Genomic DNA, 15,879 nt, shown 5'->3' with positions numbered 1-15,879 from the left:
GATTGATTCCAGGATTAATTGTAGTTAGTAGCTCCAAAATCTCAAACCATCAATTTCCGTTTTACTTCCCCCGTATCTCCAGCCACCCCCCACCCATTTTTTGTTAGAGTGAGTGGCTCACCGGTCACAAAACACACACGTGTGCATTTCCCTACCTCCGATAGAGAGATGTGTGGGTGCAGCTCCTGGATAGGAAGAGGCCCGCCATACTCTCCCCAGCCTAGAAACCAGAGGTGAGGGCCTTCCTAGAGCGGTGCTGTCCCTGGGTAAGCAGGTTTCAATTCCGTGTGTTTAATGAGTGGCTACAGTATTCCATGGTGCCTCGGTCTGCAGTAAATATTCTTAACGTTTCAACTGATATATATGAAAAAAAAACTGGTTTTAAAAAACTGGCCTACTTTGTAAGTAATCAAGCTGTCATTGTTACTTAGCCTGATGGCAGTTCAACTCAATATTAAAAGCAAATATATAAAGGCATATCATTTTGTATTTTAAATGCTTTCTCTAAACTGTGGGCCAATTTTCTTTAAAAGGTAGTATGATGTACTAGCTTCCTTCATTATAGCCTTGAAGAACTGTCCCTGATGTAACTCTGGAAAGTTTTTTTTTTTTTTTAACTATTTTTCATAATTTCCTTGAAAACAACTAATGGTATAGCGCAGTCTCTTTCCACAGAGAAATTAACTGTCCCCAGTGTCCACTGAAGTAAATATTCCTTCTGTAGGTCATTGAGCTCATTCCCCTGTTCCCTTCCCCTTTTTGAAGAGATCTACAACCTATCTTCACAACCCTTTGTTTTAACCTTTGTTTTAATTAAAAACAAAACAAAGAACTTTAGAATTCCTTATTCTGTTCAGACCAAATCAGTTTTATGACAGTTTATGCCACTTTCTTCTTATTTTGGTTTCTGGTTCACAAAGCAATTTGTGTAGAACCTGTCATGCTTGATGCCATTGCCTGCCTGAAATCCGTTAAAAATTAATGTTTATTTATTTTTGAAAGAGAGAGGGCACAAGAGCACACAAGTCAGGGAGGGGCATAGAGAAGGAGAGACAGAATTCCACACCATCAGTGCAGAGTCCGATGCGGGGCTCGAACTCCCCAACTGCGAGATCATGACCAGAGTGGGATCAAGAATCGGACACTTAAGCAACTATTCCACCCAGGAGCCCCTTAAGCCCATTTTTTAAATCATTCGTTATGGTGTTGTAACTTCTGGCTACATAAATGAGTAACTAGAAGAAAATGTCATTTATAATAAACAACACACAGACCACGATAAATTGAAATTGTGCCCTGTTCGGGGCGCCTGGGTGGCTCAGTCGGTTAAATGTCCAGCTTCAACTCAGGTCATGATCTCACGGTTCGTGGGTTTGAGCCCCGCGTCGGGCTCTGTGCTGACAGCCAGCTCAGAGCCTGGAGCCTGTTTCAGATTCTGTATCTCCCTCTCTCTCTGACCCTCCCCTGCTCACGCTGTCTCTCTCTCTCAGAAATAAATTAAAACAACATTAAAATTAAAAAATAAATAAATAAAAAGAAATTGTGCTCTGTTCCCTTAACCTGTCTTAGCTGCCTACTTTTAAAACCCAGAATGGTTAGGGGGCTTCTGGGGTGGCTCGGTCAGTTGAGCATCAGACTCTTGATTTTGGTTCAGGTCATGATCCCAGGGTCGTGGGATCGAGCTCCACATTGAACTCTGCACTGAGCATGGAACCTGCTTAAGATTCTCTCTCTCTCTCTCTCTCTCTCTCTCTCTCTCTCTCTCTCTCTCTCTCTCTCCCTCTCCCTCTCCCTCTCCCTCTCTCCCTTCTCCTTCCCCCCTCTCCCCCACCCCCGACTTGCGCTCTCTTTCTTTCTCTCTCTAAAATAAAAAAATAAAAATAAAACCCAGAATGGAGTGTCAAGCTATGGACAGACTAATTCTGTCTTCTCGAATGTACAAATTCATCAAAAATAATTATGATAAAACGTTTCTTTTAAATTAGTATCCTTGTTCATATTGTGAATATATTTTATTTCCTATTTAGCACAAAATGGATAATTTTGTTGGAAATCCCATTATCTTTTTGGTTATCTGATCATATAAACTTCTCACTTTGGGTTTAGCTTGTCTTCCAGATAAATTGCCAAAAATGATTCCAGACAGACTGATGTTTTTAACAAAGGACTTGCTTTTATAACAGAAAACATTTTCTGTCCAGTGGGTGGTTGGTTGTGAGTTTTTTTTGTTTTTTGTTTTTTGGTTTTTTACCGTAAATACAAGAAAGATAGGAAAATGGATTTAAGTACTTTGGTTTTTGTTTTGTTTTAAAAGATACCCTAAAATGCCATGGCTTTTTAAATATTATGTGTTAATCGAACACTAGCCTTTGGGAGGATTTGATAAGCAACTTATAGTTTGCTCGGGGGTTTTTTGTTTGCTTTGCTTTGTTTCTTTTTTTGGCATGGTTTTCCAACATTTTTTTAGCTGTCAGACGCTTTTTTCAAATAAAATCTTAGCCTGGGACCTCAACTTAGAACAGTGTCACTTCGTCACTTCTAATACTCATGAAGTTATCTGAGAATGCTGGAGGGTGGAGGGCCATTACTCTCTCATCTTAACCTCAGTGCTCCCACTTTCTGTTTTGTTTGCCCAGTATTGAGAAAATCTTAATTCCTGAAAATAAGCAGAAGTTACTATTTGGTGGCTCTGCTGCTCTCCACTAACAGCTCACTTTGCAGCCTCAGCATCTCAGTTACACAGAAATAACCAGAAAGGAGTCCTTCTTTGGTCTGCAAATAAGTTCACCAATCTTCCTCATTTACTGTCGTGTCGCCAGGTTCTAGCATGCTATCCAAAACTAGAGAGGCATTAAGTTAAATACTGAGGGCATGAAGAAAAGAATGAACCCAGTAGCACTGGCATCCTACAATGTGCCACGTTCGGACATATTCACACCTTTGAGTGTGAATGAGTATTTTAAGTAGACAGATACATGTGAAGTTTGGGACTCAGTTTGATTTAAAGAAATTTGACTGTGATCATTCTGTAACGACAGTGAACATAGCTCGGGAGGTCTTCAAGATTGGCGCTTTTTTTTTCTTCTAATTCTTCCTCAATAAGCCTTGAAAATACCTAGTTTGGTTTCAGCATTAAACCTAGAAATGTGTGTTGAGCTGTCTTTTTAGTTTATTTATCAATTGAAAAGAGATTACAAGTAAGAAGATATTTTTAAGATACATCATTTTCTACAGACATAAAGAAGTTTGAGGCTTTTATCCCCCTCTTATACCAATAAGATCAAATTATACATTGACAAATATACCTATATTATCGAAAACTTCTCAGCGTTCAGAGATCTATCAAGTGTGGGGGTTTTTTGTGGCTACTTTGTTTTACTTTACCATTTGTAAGTGGACGTGTCTCTATAACAACATTTTGATCATCTTTTCTGTTTAGATTTGTGATTTCGGATTGGCCAGAGTGGAGGAATTAGATGAATCCCGTCATATGACTCAGGAAGTTGTTACTCAGTATTATCGGGCTCCGGAAATTCTGATGGGCAGTCGTCATTACAGCAATGCTATTGACATCTGGTCTGTCGGATGTATCTTTGCAGAACTGCTAGGACGAAGAATACTGTTTCAGGCACAAAGTCCCATTCAGCAGGTATGATTTTACTTTAGGCTTTAGTAGCTTTCAATTCAATTACAGATGTAAAGGCAAAAACCATCTTGCACACGTCTTGGGCTTATTCATTGTACTGTCTGCACTGGCTTTTAGTAAATTCGGGTTCACTTAAAATTCTGAAAGTTAGGATGTTGAAGATCACAAAGAGATTCCTCTTGTAACGTATCAGCCTATTAGAGGGAGCACTGCCTTTATTACTTGCGCTGATGCAGGTAACCGTTTGCACAGGTGTAATCTTCAGTTGTTAGAGGGACTCTGTTCTTTGTAACAGAATGGCTCAGACGTGAAAATGTAGGGGCACCTGGGTGTCTCAGTCGGTTAAGTGTCCGACTTTAGCCCAGGTCATGATCTCACGGCTCATGAGTTTGAGCCCCGCATCGGGCTCTGTGCTGCCAGCTCAGAGCCTGGAGCCTGCTTGGATTCTGTGTCTCCCCCTCTCTCTACCCTTCCTCTGCTCACACTCTTGTGTTTCTCTCTCAAAAAAAATAAATAAACTTTAGGGAAGAAAAAAAGAAAACATATTTGGTGACTTAATGTACTTGCACTTGTGCTTAGAATATAAATTTTTAAGTGTTGATTCCTTAAATCTGAACATTTAAAAACATTTCTAATCTTTATTTTAGAGTTAAAATATTTAAATATGGCAGAGAACATTCGAAGCTTATTAGAAGATAGTTTTAGAAAACTATTCATGATACTTTATCTGCCCTAAGAGCTAATTCATTACCATATTCTCTTGGAATAATTCCTAACTATTTTTCCGTAAATTTTAGCAACACAAACATAAAGTTTGCATAAGAATAACATCACAATGATGGACTCCTGCTGCAGAATCAAAGAATCAATGGGTTCAAATCCTAGCTCGGCCACACTTACTGTCTAGTCATTCTTAGGCAAATTAGACTGTTCAGGAAGACTGTTGTGCGGCTCAAATGAAGCCAGAAAGCCAGAAACGAGGCCAGGCACATAGTGAGCGCTCAGCAAATGTCAGCAACTCTGATAGCTGTGCTATGCCAGGGCGGTAGGCGTGCCTGAGACAAGCTCAGCTCCTGCCTTTGTGAAACTCGCACACGAGACAGAAAATAAAGAAGTCTACAAATAAATACAAGCCTAAAGAATGACAAATCCGGTGAAGAAAAATTGAACCAGGTTAGGGGCAGGGGGTGACACTGGACCCGCACAGTGCTAAAGGATTCTCTGAGGGGCCAACATTTGAGGAGCGACTCAGTGAAATGGGGGAGTGAGGTACCAGGAGTGTCCCAGGAAAAGGGACAACGCACATAATTATGCCTCTGAGGCAGGAACAAGTGTGGCGTGTTGGGATGGAACAATGCAGCAGGAGCTGGTGGGAGACAAGGTCGGAGGGAGAAAGAGCCCTTGACCGTGATGACCTGAGAAGAACTTTGGGTTTTATTCTGTCAAAATTGTCGCGGAAAGTTGTATGAAGGTTTCAAGCAAGGGAGTATTAAGATTTGATTGAGCACATTTTAAGAGCTCACCCTTACTACTAGGTATCTTTGTAAATAATTCATGCACCTGACCCAAAATGGAATCGCTTCTACAAAGGATTAACTGATACATTAGAAACTGTATATGCCATGATCAGCATTTAAAGTTATTTTTCTGCTAAACGTTCAAAGTCTATTTTTATCAAGTTTTACATCTTAAAAATTGATCCTAGTGGTAAAAAAAGATTGTCATCTATAATTGTAATGTTGGGTACTATTGACAGTCCCCGCTTCACTCTTCAATTTTTTTAGAGAGTTAGGTTTTAATGGACCTGCCTATAAGACCATCATGTCTGGACATAAGCAGCTGCCCCACAGAAATGCTTAAATAAAAGTTAAGGAGTTGTTCAAATCCTGTATATTGAACCAGGATCTTGAATTGCTGCTGGGGGGAAAAATACACACACACACACCACACACACACACACACACACACACACACACACATATGTGGTATGAAGCAACTGGCATGGGATTCAGATACCTTATTTTCTAGAGAAATGCATGAGTCTTGAGTTTGCCAGTATGATGTAGCCAGTGACAGATAACACTATCTATCGTCAGTGTATTTTAGGATGAGAAATCAAGATCTAAAATGGGAANCACACACACACACACACACACACACACACACACACATATGGTATGAAGCAACTGGCATGGGATTCAGATACCTTATTTTCTAGAGAAATGCATGAGTCTTGAGTTTGCCAGTATGATGTAGCCAGTGACAGATAACACTATCTATCGTCAGTGTATTTTAGGATGAGAAATCAAGATCTAAAATGGGAAAAGAGTCTTACATGGGAGGAGTTATTTTCTATAGCATTTTCTCTGTATCTTTGAGCAATGAAAACCGTAGGTGCTACAGTACTAGCAGACTTCATAAAAATGCTCCTCATCCGTGGACCTGACCCATTTTGGACAACTTTCTGAAGGTTTCCATTTGTTTTCATGCACGAGTTATTTTCTTCTGCCTTTACGTTAAGTAGTTAGAGGTCCAAAAGTATCATCAACACGCTTTTCCCAAAAGGCTTTGTATATATAGAGATCATTGATGGAAAACAAGCTACTTGATCATCTCCATTATCCCAGAGGGCAGTGATCCTTATATAAACCTCATAGGTTGATACGTGCAGAAAAATGGTGCTTTAGGGGCACCTGGGTGGCTTAGTCAGTTAAGCATCTGACTTTGGCTCAGGTCATGATCTCACAGTTCATGAATTCTGGCCCCGCATCGGGCTCACTGCTGTCAGTGCAGAGCCCACTTTGGATCATCTGTCCCCCTCTCTCTCTGCCCCTCCTTTGCTTGGACTCTCTCTCTCTCTCTCTCTCAAAAATAAACATTTAAAAGGCGGGGGGGGGGCAGAAAATGGTCCTTTATATCTGACAATCCCACTACCAAGAAAAGAAGTATTCCGTAGGTAAGAATTTTCCATCCTGAAGGAATCCAAATGACATATTATTGCTGATTAGGGTATGAAGTTAGAAGAGAGTTCCCACTACAGAGAATTGTGAAGGTGGTGTCCGACCTACCAAAACTTTTGAGAAGACCATTTTTTCTTGTGCTTAGCTGACTAGATGTGGTCTTAGGCAGTATCGTAGTTTTCTAAGAACCGCGACTTTCTGCCAGTGCAAGAGATTTCTAGCGTACCTAGAATGTAAATGAGGTGTTCTGGCCCACACATCAATAACTTAGCTTCCATTTCAGATGTGAACGTTCTGAGTAGTTCCTAAATCACAGCTGCCTGATTTATGGATTAGCTCCTTGATGAGCCTGAATCCTTTGGAAGCATCAGAAGGATTCTTCTGATTCTATCAGCATTCTTTAACTGTTTGAGAAGAACAGTCATTAGCCAAGAGCAAAAGAGCAGTTCACCTCTGCAAGGATCGTAGATACCACGATATCAAGACCCAGGGTAGGTAGATGCAGACGCCTAAACTACCTTAGCCTTACAAGGCCATGCTTGCCAAAACAGAGTTCATTTCCGTCGTCTGGATTCCTAATAAAAATATTTTTCTGGCCTTTTAAAAGTAGTCCAGAAAGTGAAAGTCAGGGCTCCCTATCAGTTACTTTGGAACTTGCCTTGAGGTGGTGGGGTTTTTCTTCCCTCCACATTAGGTCCTTGGCTTTGAGTGATTGAAGAGTAATGGAAAATTGTTTCCATGAGCTCTTACTATCCATCTGTATCTCATGTTTCCTTGTAGTTGGATTTGATCACGGATCTTTTGGGCACACCATCGCTGGAAGCAATGAGGACGGCTTGTGAAGGCGCTAAGGCACACATACTCAGGGGTCCTCATAAACAGGTAAAATGAGAGGGCGGGGATCGGTATTCAGTAACCATCTGGACAGGATTTCTCTTCTCACAGAATAATAAGCAAGAACATTACTTCTGGGTTTTATTTATTTTTTATGTCGCGGTCATAAATAAGAAAATGCTAAATATTTGCTGAACCAAATAAAATACCATAATCCCCAATGCTATAGGTGAAAGTAAACATGTAGGTGGCACCTTTGCTAATAAATGACCCCGGGCTTTTTGTCTCTTGGTTTTTGATGTGTCTGGGAACATTACTGGGGTGGAGCTTTCACTCCAGTGCCATACCTCATATGTGTACCTCAAGACGTCTTTTCTAAATACTGCGCCAAAATACTCGGTACCTCTTCCTCCAACCACGAGGATGAGGCCACTTCTACTGTACTCTTGCCATAACACAGAATCAGATGTAAATGCTTTTAGAAAAGAAGTATGGAGGGAGATTGCCAGATTTGTACCGATCAATATTACATATAACCAGACAAGTCACTGCTTGTAACTTGCAGCTTTTATCTCCACCTGTTGGCTTAGCAGCATGTTTTAGAAGCACTTTTCCTAATCCACTTTGGACAGAACAGCTTAACGATGTGAAGGGTGTGCAAGGGAAATACTTTTCTCAGGAACAGCAAACTAAACAGAAAAAAGGGGGCTTGAACAGGAAGATTCGGCGACTCATTTTCCTGGGCTCTGCCTTGGTTTCTTTTAAATTGGGCGTTTAGATGATCTGATGGATCGTGACGTCTGATTGCTCCAAATGACCAGATGACAGACCGATTTTGACACTCCTCTCCGATTAGCAGACAGACATTTAGGCACGGCCTTGTCTTCCCCTGGCAGTTTCTCTGTGTAAGTCCAGTGTGACTCCAGATCTTCCAGTTTCACGGGCATAAAGGGCAGTGGGTGAAGCCTGCTGTCTTCTAAAACCAAGTGGAACTAGAAAAATAAGAGATGTAGGTGCTGGGACTTTAAATAGCCCCCTGCCGGTTACATCCCTCTATTGCATTTGGTTTATAGACTATGAAATAATTTCAGGCCCTAATTCCCTTAGAAGAGCACACAGTAAGTCATAACCTAGAGGAAGGTTCTGCATTAGTGGAAGGAACCCAGAAGATCTATTATGTTCTATTTATTGGCCGTTATCAGGAATATTAAAGTAATTTATCAATACCTCATGGTGAATGTGCCCTTGGAACTAGCAAAATAATTTTCTTCTTTTACTGACCTCTTCAGGTCAGTAAATCTTTCCTGACAAAACGTAGCCAGTAATGAAATGTGATTAAGATCACATACCCCGGTGCCACCCTTCCAGCTCCGGAGGAATTTGAACTGTTGCTGGTGGTTACCAGCTAATTAACCCATTGTCAGAGCTGCGAAACAGCAGCTGAGAGAGCAAGGCTTCCTAAGGAGCTTCCTGCCTGCCTTCTAGAACAGCTGGAAAGTGTAATATACTGCACCGAAAGTAACACTGCTGTCCTTTGAGCATTCCCGGCACGTGAGTCCTTTTCCTACTAGAAATCTTAAAAATCTCTTAGTTACACAGGGGTGCCTGGGTGGCTCAGTCAGTTCAGTGTCTGACCCTTGGTTTCAGCTCAGGTCACGATCTGGTTCAGCTCAGGTTCGTGGGATCAAGCCCCCCTCTGCTGATACCATGGAGCCTTCGTGGGATTCGCGCTCTCTGCCTCCCCACCTCAAAATAAATAAACTTTAAAGAAAAAATAAAAATCTGTTAGTTGTAAAAACCTAGAACTTCCAATTAAATACAAAAACAGTAAACATTATTGTCTAAAATGAAGGGGGGAAGAAAGGAAAATTTAAAGTTCTATATTTATTTAACTAGTTAAATAGGTTAACACGTTAAGCAGAATTTTTTCCTATATGGTTTGACATGAATCAGCCTCTTAACAGTAATGCCTCCTAGAGTTTTATTATTTTGTTTATCATTAAGATTAGTGATGGTCTTAAGGAGTGCCACAGTAAAAGTTAGGGGTAGCCCTGGCTCATCTTGCTGTTGGAATATTTTGGTTTTGAAGAGAAGACTGGTGGGGTAGAAACAAGTTAGGAGACATTTTTGCCCAGAGTAGCTAGATACACTTTGCACAAAACTTTAAATTCTCATCTTTAGATACTTTTAACCAGTGCCAGAAACGGTCTCCTGCATCAGGTGTTCGTGGGCATTGAACACTAACCCAAGTAGATTTGTATCTCATATATAATTGAATGTAAAGAAACTTAGCGTATTACTTAGTTCCATGATTTCCCCAGTATAGATATCCAGGTTTTCCTCTCCATTTGCTGGTTGATCTTTATACCACCATTACTCTCAAGAGAAGTTAGCAGACCCTTGAGGCTCTTCACTTAAGCCATCAGTCAGACTCTGCTTTTCCCCTTCCCACTCTCTACCCCTTCCCTTCCCACTCTCTACCCCTTCCCTCTCTCTACCCCTTCCCTTCCCACTCTCTACCCCTTCCCTTCCCACTCACTACCCCTTCCCTTCCCACTCACTACCCCTTAACCCCCGTGATGCATATCCTTCATGCCTCTTGGCCTATTAGCAGCTGCTTGAAGGTATCTCCACTCATGTTACAGCCATTTAAACCTGAGATGGGAAGACACATACACACCCACACACAAGTATATTGGTATGTAGCCATTTGGGTTGTTGTTATTGTTGTTGTTTTTAACTTTAAAAGATTAATTGGGCCCCAAATCCGGTATATACACTATAGCTTATGTAGTTCTGTACATTATAACGGTTCTGCAGAGGACGTAGTTGTTAGCTCAGCGCCCCACACCAGGCATATACTCTGTTATACTTGTTTGGTCTGTAGTGATTCAGAGTGCAGGCTGTGGCGTCCATCTCAGGCTCACCACAGGGCACAGCGTGACGACAGTGTCCCGGGAGTCGTACAGTTTTCCGACAGACTGAATTGTGAATCCTGCCTCTTCTGGTAACTCACTCTGTGACCTTAGACAAATTACTTAGCTTCTGTGTGCCTCAACTCATTCATCTATCAAACGGGAATAAAAATGATTCCTGCCTCACTAAATTATTATACTGATAAATTATTATACTGGTACATGCAAAGGGAGCATAAAATAGTGTCTGGTATTCTAAACACTTAATAAATATTAACAATTAAAATTCTCACCATAAAATGGTAGGCATAGCTTGTGATTTTTTTTCTTAAGTTTTTTTGTTTATTTTTGAAAGAGCACGCGAGTGGGGAGGGACACAGAGAGAGAGGGAGACACAGAATCTGAAGCAGGCTGCAGGTTCCAAGCTAACTGGCAGCACAGAGCCCAACGCGGGGGTCCAAGTCACGAAGTCGGACACTTAACCAACTGAGCCACCCAGGCGCCCCAGCTTGTGATTTTTTTTTTTAAGTAACATGTTGTGATCAAGTGGTGTTTGTCCCAGGAGTGCAAAGATGGCTCACCTACAGAAAATCTGTTAATATATTTTTTGACATTTTAAGTGAGAAAAATCATGATTATCTCAATTGATGCAGAAAAGGTATTAAATAAGGCTCAGTCCTTTTTATGCATTACCATGATAAAAGTCTTTTTTTACAAAAACCTACAGATAAATTTCAGATGAATTTCTTTTTTTTTAAGTATCTGAACAAGGCAGATGAACTGTATTAACACATGAGTAATTACGTGAGATAAAAGTGTGTGCGCACAATAAAAGCCTCTAACTTTTGGAAAGGAACCATAATTCTCAGTGAAGCTGCTTAGGCTGTTGGAAATCCTCACAGGGAAAGCTAGAACTTACTGTACTTACTCTGAATTACTCCATGTTGGAGTTAGATGAACCATATTTAAACTCAGGAAGAATACTAGCGTTTCAATACAATTGCTGAGTTTGGATTATAAAAAGAAAAACTAAGCTTTTTTCAGGTGGTTCCCATTTAAGTAGCTACTCAACGTTAGACGGAAATAACCATTCTTCACTACTACTACTATTAATCATTTCTAACAGTACTGATATATAATTATATACATATATTTGTCATTGCCCTAACCACTTCTTATACATTAGTTCGTTAAGTCCTCACAGCACTATCACGTACCATTCATCTTTCCTTTTTATAAATAGGAGGTGGAGGATTACAGAGGTCCAATAAGATGCTTAAGGTCATACGCCAGATCTCAAAAGTGGATTTTTTGAATTCTAAAACCTCTGTTCTCAGCCAATATACACTGCCTGGCACATACATCTTTACTGCAGACTTTTTAAATTTTGTTTGTATATACAGAGGTACTATGTGAGTACACGTAAAATACCAGTTTTACACAGAACTCGTCATCCCCCGCTGCCCCCACGCTATCCCAGTCCGCTCTGGATTCATTAGAGACTGTCATCCCCGACATAGTTTTCTGTGCATTTATTTACATGTATTTGTACAAACAGCAATATGTCCTGTTGTTTGTTGGGACTTTTTTAAAAATATAACCGTTCATATACAAAAGGAGAATCAAACTGGCTGTTAGATTCACAGATTACTGCCTCAAATTAATTTACTTGTGTGGTTGATTAATAGACATATTTCCATTCAGTGTATCCATCAGCCGTCTTTTCAGTGAAACCCAGTTACAGCTGGCTTAAGCGAAAAAGGAAACTTACTGACTCCTACCACTTTTTATGTGAAGTTGTTGAGCTTCAGCTGACTCAGGCCTCACTGGTTCAAGGAGTCGAATGATGTTCCAAGCCAGGAATCTGACCCTTCTCTGTTTTGTTTTCCCCATGTGTTTATGAAAATGGAGCCAACAGTCCAGGCATATATTCTACTAGCATATCAGTCCCTCCAGAAAGAGCTTTCCCTGTTACATCTAGAAAAAATACTTGGAAGGTCTCTGATTCAGTTACAAATATGTTTGATTATGACCAATAGAGAATCTTGCTTACAGTGGTGTAGAGAAATAGGGGTTCATTTTTTTCCCTCATATCAAGAGGTCCAAAGGTAAGCAGTCTGGAGCTGGTCTGGCAGCTCAGTTATGTCATCTAGGACCTGTTTTTTTTTTTCCCTTTCTTTCTGCTCTTCCATGTTTAGACCATCAATTTCATACCCTCTTTGCTTATCTTCCCCCAGTCACAAAATGGCTGTAGCTTGTCCCGAAATCCCACTCACAGTCAAAATAAGAAAATGGAGGAAAGAGGGAACACTAGTAGTATCTGTCCCCTTTATCAGGAAAGGAAATTTGCCCACTGCCTGACATATTTCTGCTTCTATGTCATTGTCTGGAACTATGTAATATGTAACTTCCCAGACACAAGACAAGCTAAAAAAAAATTGAGTTTTTTCTATCTCGTATAATAAAGGTAGGTAAAAAGGTAGGTAAAATAAAGAGGACTGGGCGGTATGGTTGGATTAGCCAGTCCTTTGGCTGTCCCGTCCCTATTTTAGAACATGGATCTATCCCAGAGCCAATCAAGGTGTTCAGGGAATATATCATTTGATTGGCCAGACATGGGTCAGGTGCCCGTCCTTGGAATTGAGAGATTGAAGGCAGGCTCAGCCATTGGATTCATGAGTGAAAAGGCAGAGGTTCCCCAAAGGTCAAGGAATGCTGGGCAGACAGAAACACCATTCAGTGCTTTTTATTTATTGTTTTCTCTTCTACAACTCAAAATCTTGGATGAATGCCGTCTCAGCCGCCGTGGCCCAGGCATCTTTTAAAGTAGATACTTAAGGCACTGACCTGCTGGTAGGATTGAAAAGTCAGTTATCAGCCTTTAGTCCTTCTGTTCATCTCTTACAAGGTTTAGATTTTCCTTTTTCCTCAGATTGTTCCCAACTAATTGTGTCAGAAATCCATGTAATATTTTCCTAAAAGTGAAACACTACCTGTCTGCTGACAGGTACCCGTATCTTACATTTAATAGGTTACGTTAGAGCGTTCATTCAATTGAAACTTCTTCTTTTCCAGTTCGGGATTTCTTTTATATAACCGCAGAGTGCTTACTATATAGTGCACTGCCCGTTGTACATACTTAATTAACGTTGCTGACCAGTGGTCACGGCTTCTTTGCCGCTGCCTGAAAACTTACAGGGCAGGACTCACACAGCTTATGATGTCCAGGTCCAGAAGCTCATTCTTGCTTCATTTCACTGACAGTTAATCATAGTCATTAACAGAGCACTCTTTACAGCCCTTCCTGTCCCCGTGATTCAGCACCGGCATCCACTCACTCCTACATTGCTAAGTGGGTGATAAGCCGGCAGAACAAACAGAAAATGGACTAGTGGGTTCTAAAGGGGAAAAAGTAAGGTGTGTGAACGTTGGGGGAATTATCAACAACTTTTTCCCAAGTGAAATATTTAGAGCATATTTCTAAGCATCCTGGTTTGTTTGTTTTTTTTTCTTTTTCTCAAATTGATTCTGTCGCACTTGATGAGAAATATAAATTGCTTGTCTAGTTCTGATACCCTGGGTCCAGCTGGTTTCAACCATGATGGCAGGTGAATTAGAAGGGAAGAAAATGGAGTTAGACATTCAGCATCTCCAGAATTGTATCTTTCCTGCGGAGCCGGTGCTAGGAACTAAAATATTAGCTGCCGGCTTTCTGGAGAGGTGTCGGCATACCTGAACTGACTTCTTTATCTCTGTACCCCTTCTGAACATGCAGTGAGCACAGAAAAGGAGGAAACATATTCATATGACTGTTCCAAGCTGCCGTGAAATTTAGCCTTCTTTTTAGTGTATTTGTTACGGTGTAATTCTGTAAAGAAAGCAAGAGGAGGGAGGGTGTAAATTTTCAGGCCGCCTTTTAACATCCACTCATTTGATTTCCACAAGCTTCTCACCTTGTATCTGGTCATCCTCAAGCCTTAACAAATTTTGCCTTGTCATTTGTTCTCTATTTTCCATCCAGTGGCTTCTAGAACTGTTTGTCCCTGTGTTTTCCTTGCCTGTCTGAGGCCTGATGCTTATCTTTGTGGCCCCAACACCGAGCCCAGGGCCTGGGATTTGGTGGATAGGAGATGATCAGCGATGCTTGGGGTTGGCAGGCTGGTCTGTGCTGGTCCAGTTTACCAGATGAGAAAGCCAAGGTTCTAGCACCTTCCCTGACTCTAGCAAAGGCTGCATTAGAACCCACCAGTTCGAGTACTCATGCCAGCGTTTCGTTCCCTAAGCTGGAACATGCCTCCACCTCAAAGATAGGATTAGGGCTGGCTGGGTTCTCCAGGAGGGCCGCCTAGCTGGCTCCGTCAGTGGGGTGTGCAACTCTTTATCTCGGGGTTGTGGGTTCGAGCCCCACTCTGCGTGTAGAGATTACTTAAAAATAAAATCTTAGGGGCGCCTGGGTGGCTCAGTCGGTTGAGCGTCCAACTTCGGCTCAGGTCATGATCTCATAGTTCGTGGGTTCAAGCCCCATGTCGGGCTCTGTGCTGACTGCCAGCTCAGAGCCTGGAGCCTGTTTCAGATTCTGTATCTCCCTTTCTCTCTGACCTTCCCCGCTCACGCTGTCTCAGAAATAAATAAAACATTAAAAAAAAAAATCTTAGGGGCGCCTGGGTGGCTCAGTCGGTTAAGCGTCCGACTTTGGCTCAGGTCATGATCTCACAGCTTGTGGGTTCGAGCCCTGTGTCGGGCTCTGTGCTAACAGCTAGGAGCCTGGAGCCTGCTTCGGATTCTGTGTCTCCCTCTCAGTCTGCCCCTCCTCCACTCACATTCTCTCTCTCTCTCTCTCTCTCTCTCTCAACAAAAAATTTTTTTAATTTTTTAAAAATTTAAATAAATGAATAAATAAAATCTTAAAAATAAAAAAAAAGTGGGAAGGAGAGAATTACTTACTGTAAGATATTTTGGTTAGTAAGAATTGGCTGGAAGTTGGCTGCAAACCTGCATAAGCCATTGAAAAAGACCAGCTATCTGTAGTCCAACCAAAAATTAGAATCTTTCAAAAACATCAGATTACTTAATTTTACACAATAAAGAAGTTCTTAGAGGAAATATGTAAATTAAGTTGTAAACTAAAACCTCTTTTCCATGCTCCACCCCTNAAAGTCGGATGCTTAACCGACTAAGCCACCCAGGCGCCCCAAACAAGAAATACTTCTCTATATGCAAACATGTAAATGCAACAAAGGATAGTCAGTTGGTCTACAAATATTGAGTGCCAGTGATAAATGGGTTCTATGCACATGATGCTTTTTATCTGTCGTAATCCCATCAAGCTTCCTACAATTTTAGAGCTAAAGTAAACTTCACATCATTCATCCAGCCTCATTCTATGCTTTAGAATGCTGGGACTCAGGGGCGCCTGGGTGGCTCAGTCGGTTAAGCGTCCGACTTCGGCTCAGGTCATGATCTCACAATTCGTGGGTTCGAGCCCCACGTCGGGCTCTGTGCTGACAGCCAGCTCAGAGCCTGG

The 15,879-nt window shown here is 41.3% G+C and overlaps 1 protein-coding gene across 1 annotated transcript in view; it reads left to right on the top strand.

Annotated features, from left to right (window-relative positions):
* NLK (nemo like kinase) overlaps window positions 1–15,879 on the top strand; it is a 168,432-nt gene that overhangs the window by 136,788 nt on the left and 15,765 nt on the right. Inside the window, exons 6-7 of the mRNA XM_077749691.1 lie at window positions 3,440–3,649; window positions 7,387–7,488. Coding sequence (XP_077605817.1) covers window positions 3,440–3,649; window positions 7,387–7,488 — 312 coding nt within the window. The remainder of the gene's footprint in view (window positions 1–3,439; window positions 3,650–7,386; window positions 7,489–15,879) is intronic.

Source organism: Crocuta crocuta, unplaced genomic scaffold (genome assembly GCF_008692635.1).
Source record: "Crocuta crocuta isolate KB4526 unplaced genomic scaffold, BGI_CrCroc_1.0 scaffold149, whole genome shotgun sequence".
NCBI classification, from domain to species: domain Eukaryota; kingdom Metazoa; phylum Chordata; class Mammalia; order Carnivora; family Hyaenidae; genus Crocuta; species Crocuta crocuta.
Note: the sequence above shows the minus strand (reverse complement) of the source record. Positions and strands in the feature narration are given on the sequence as shown.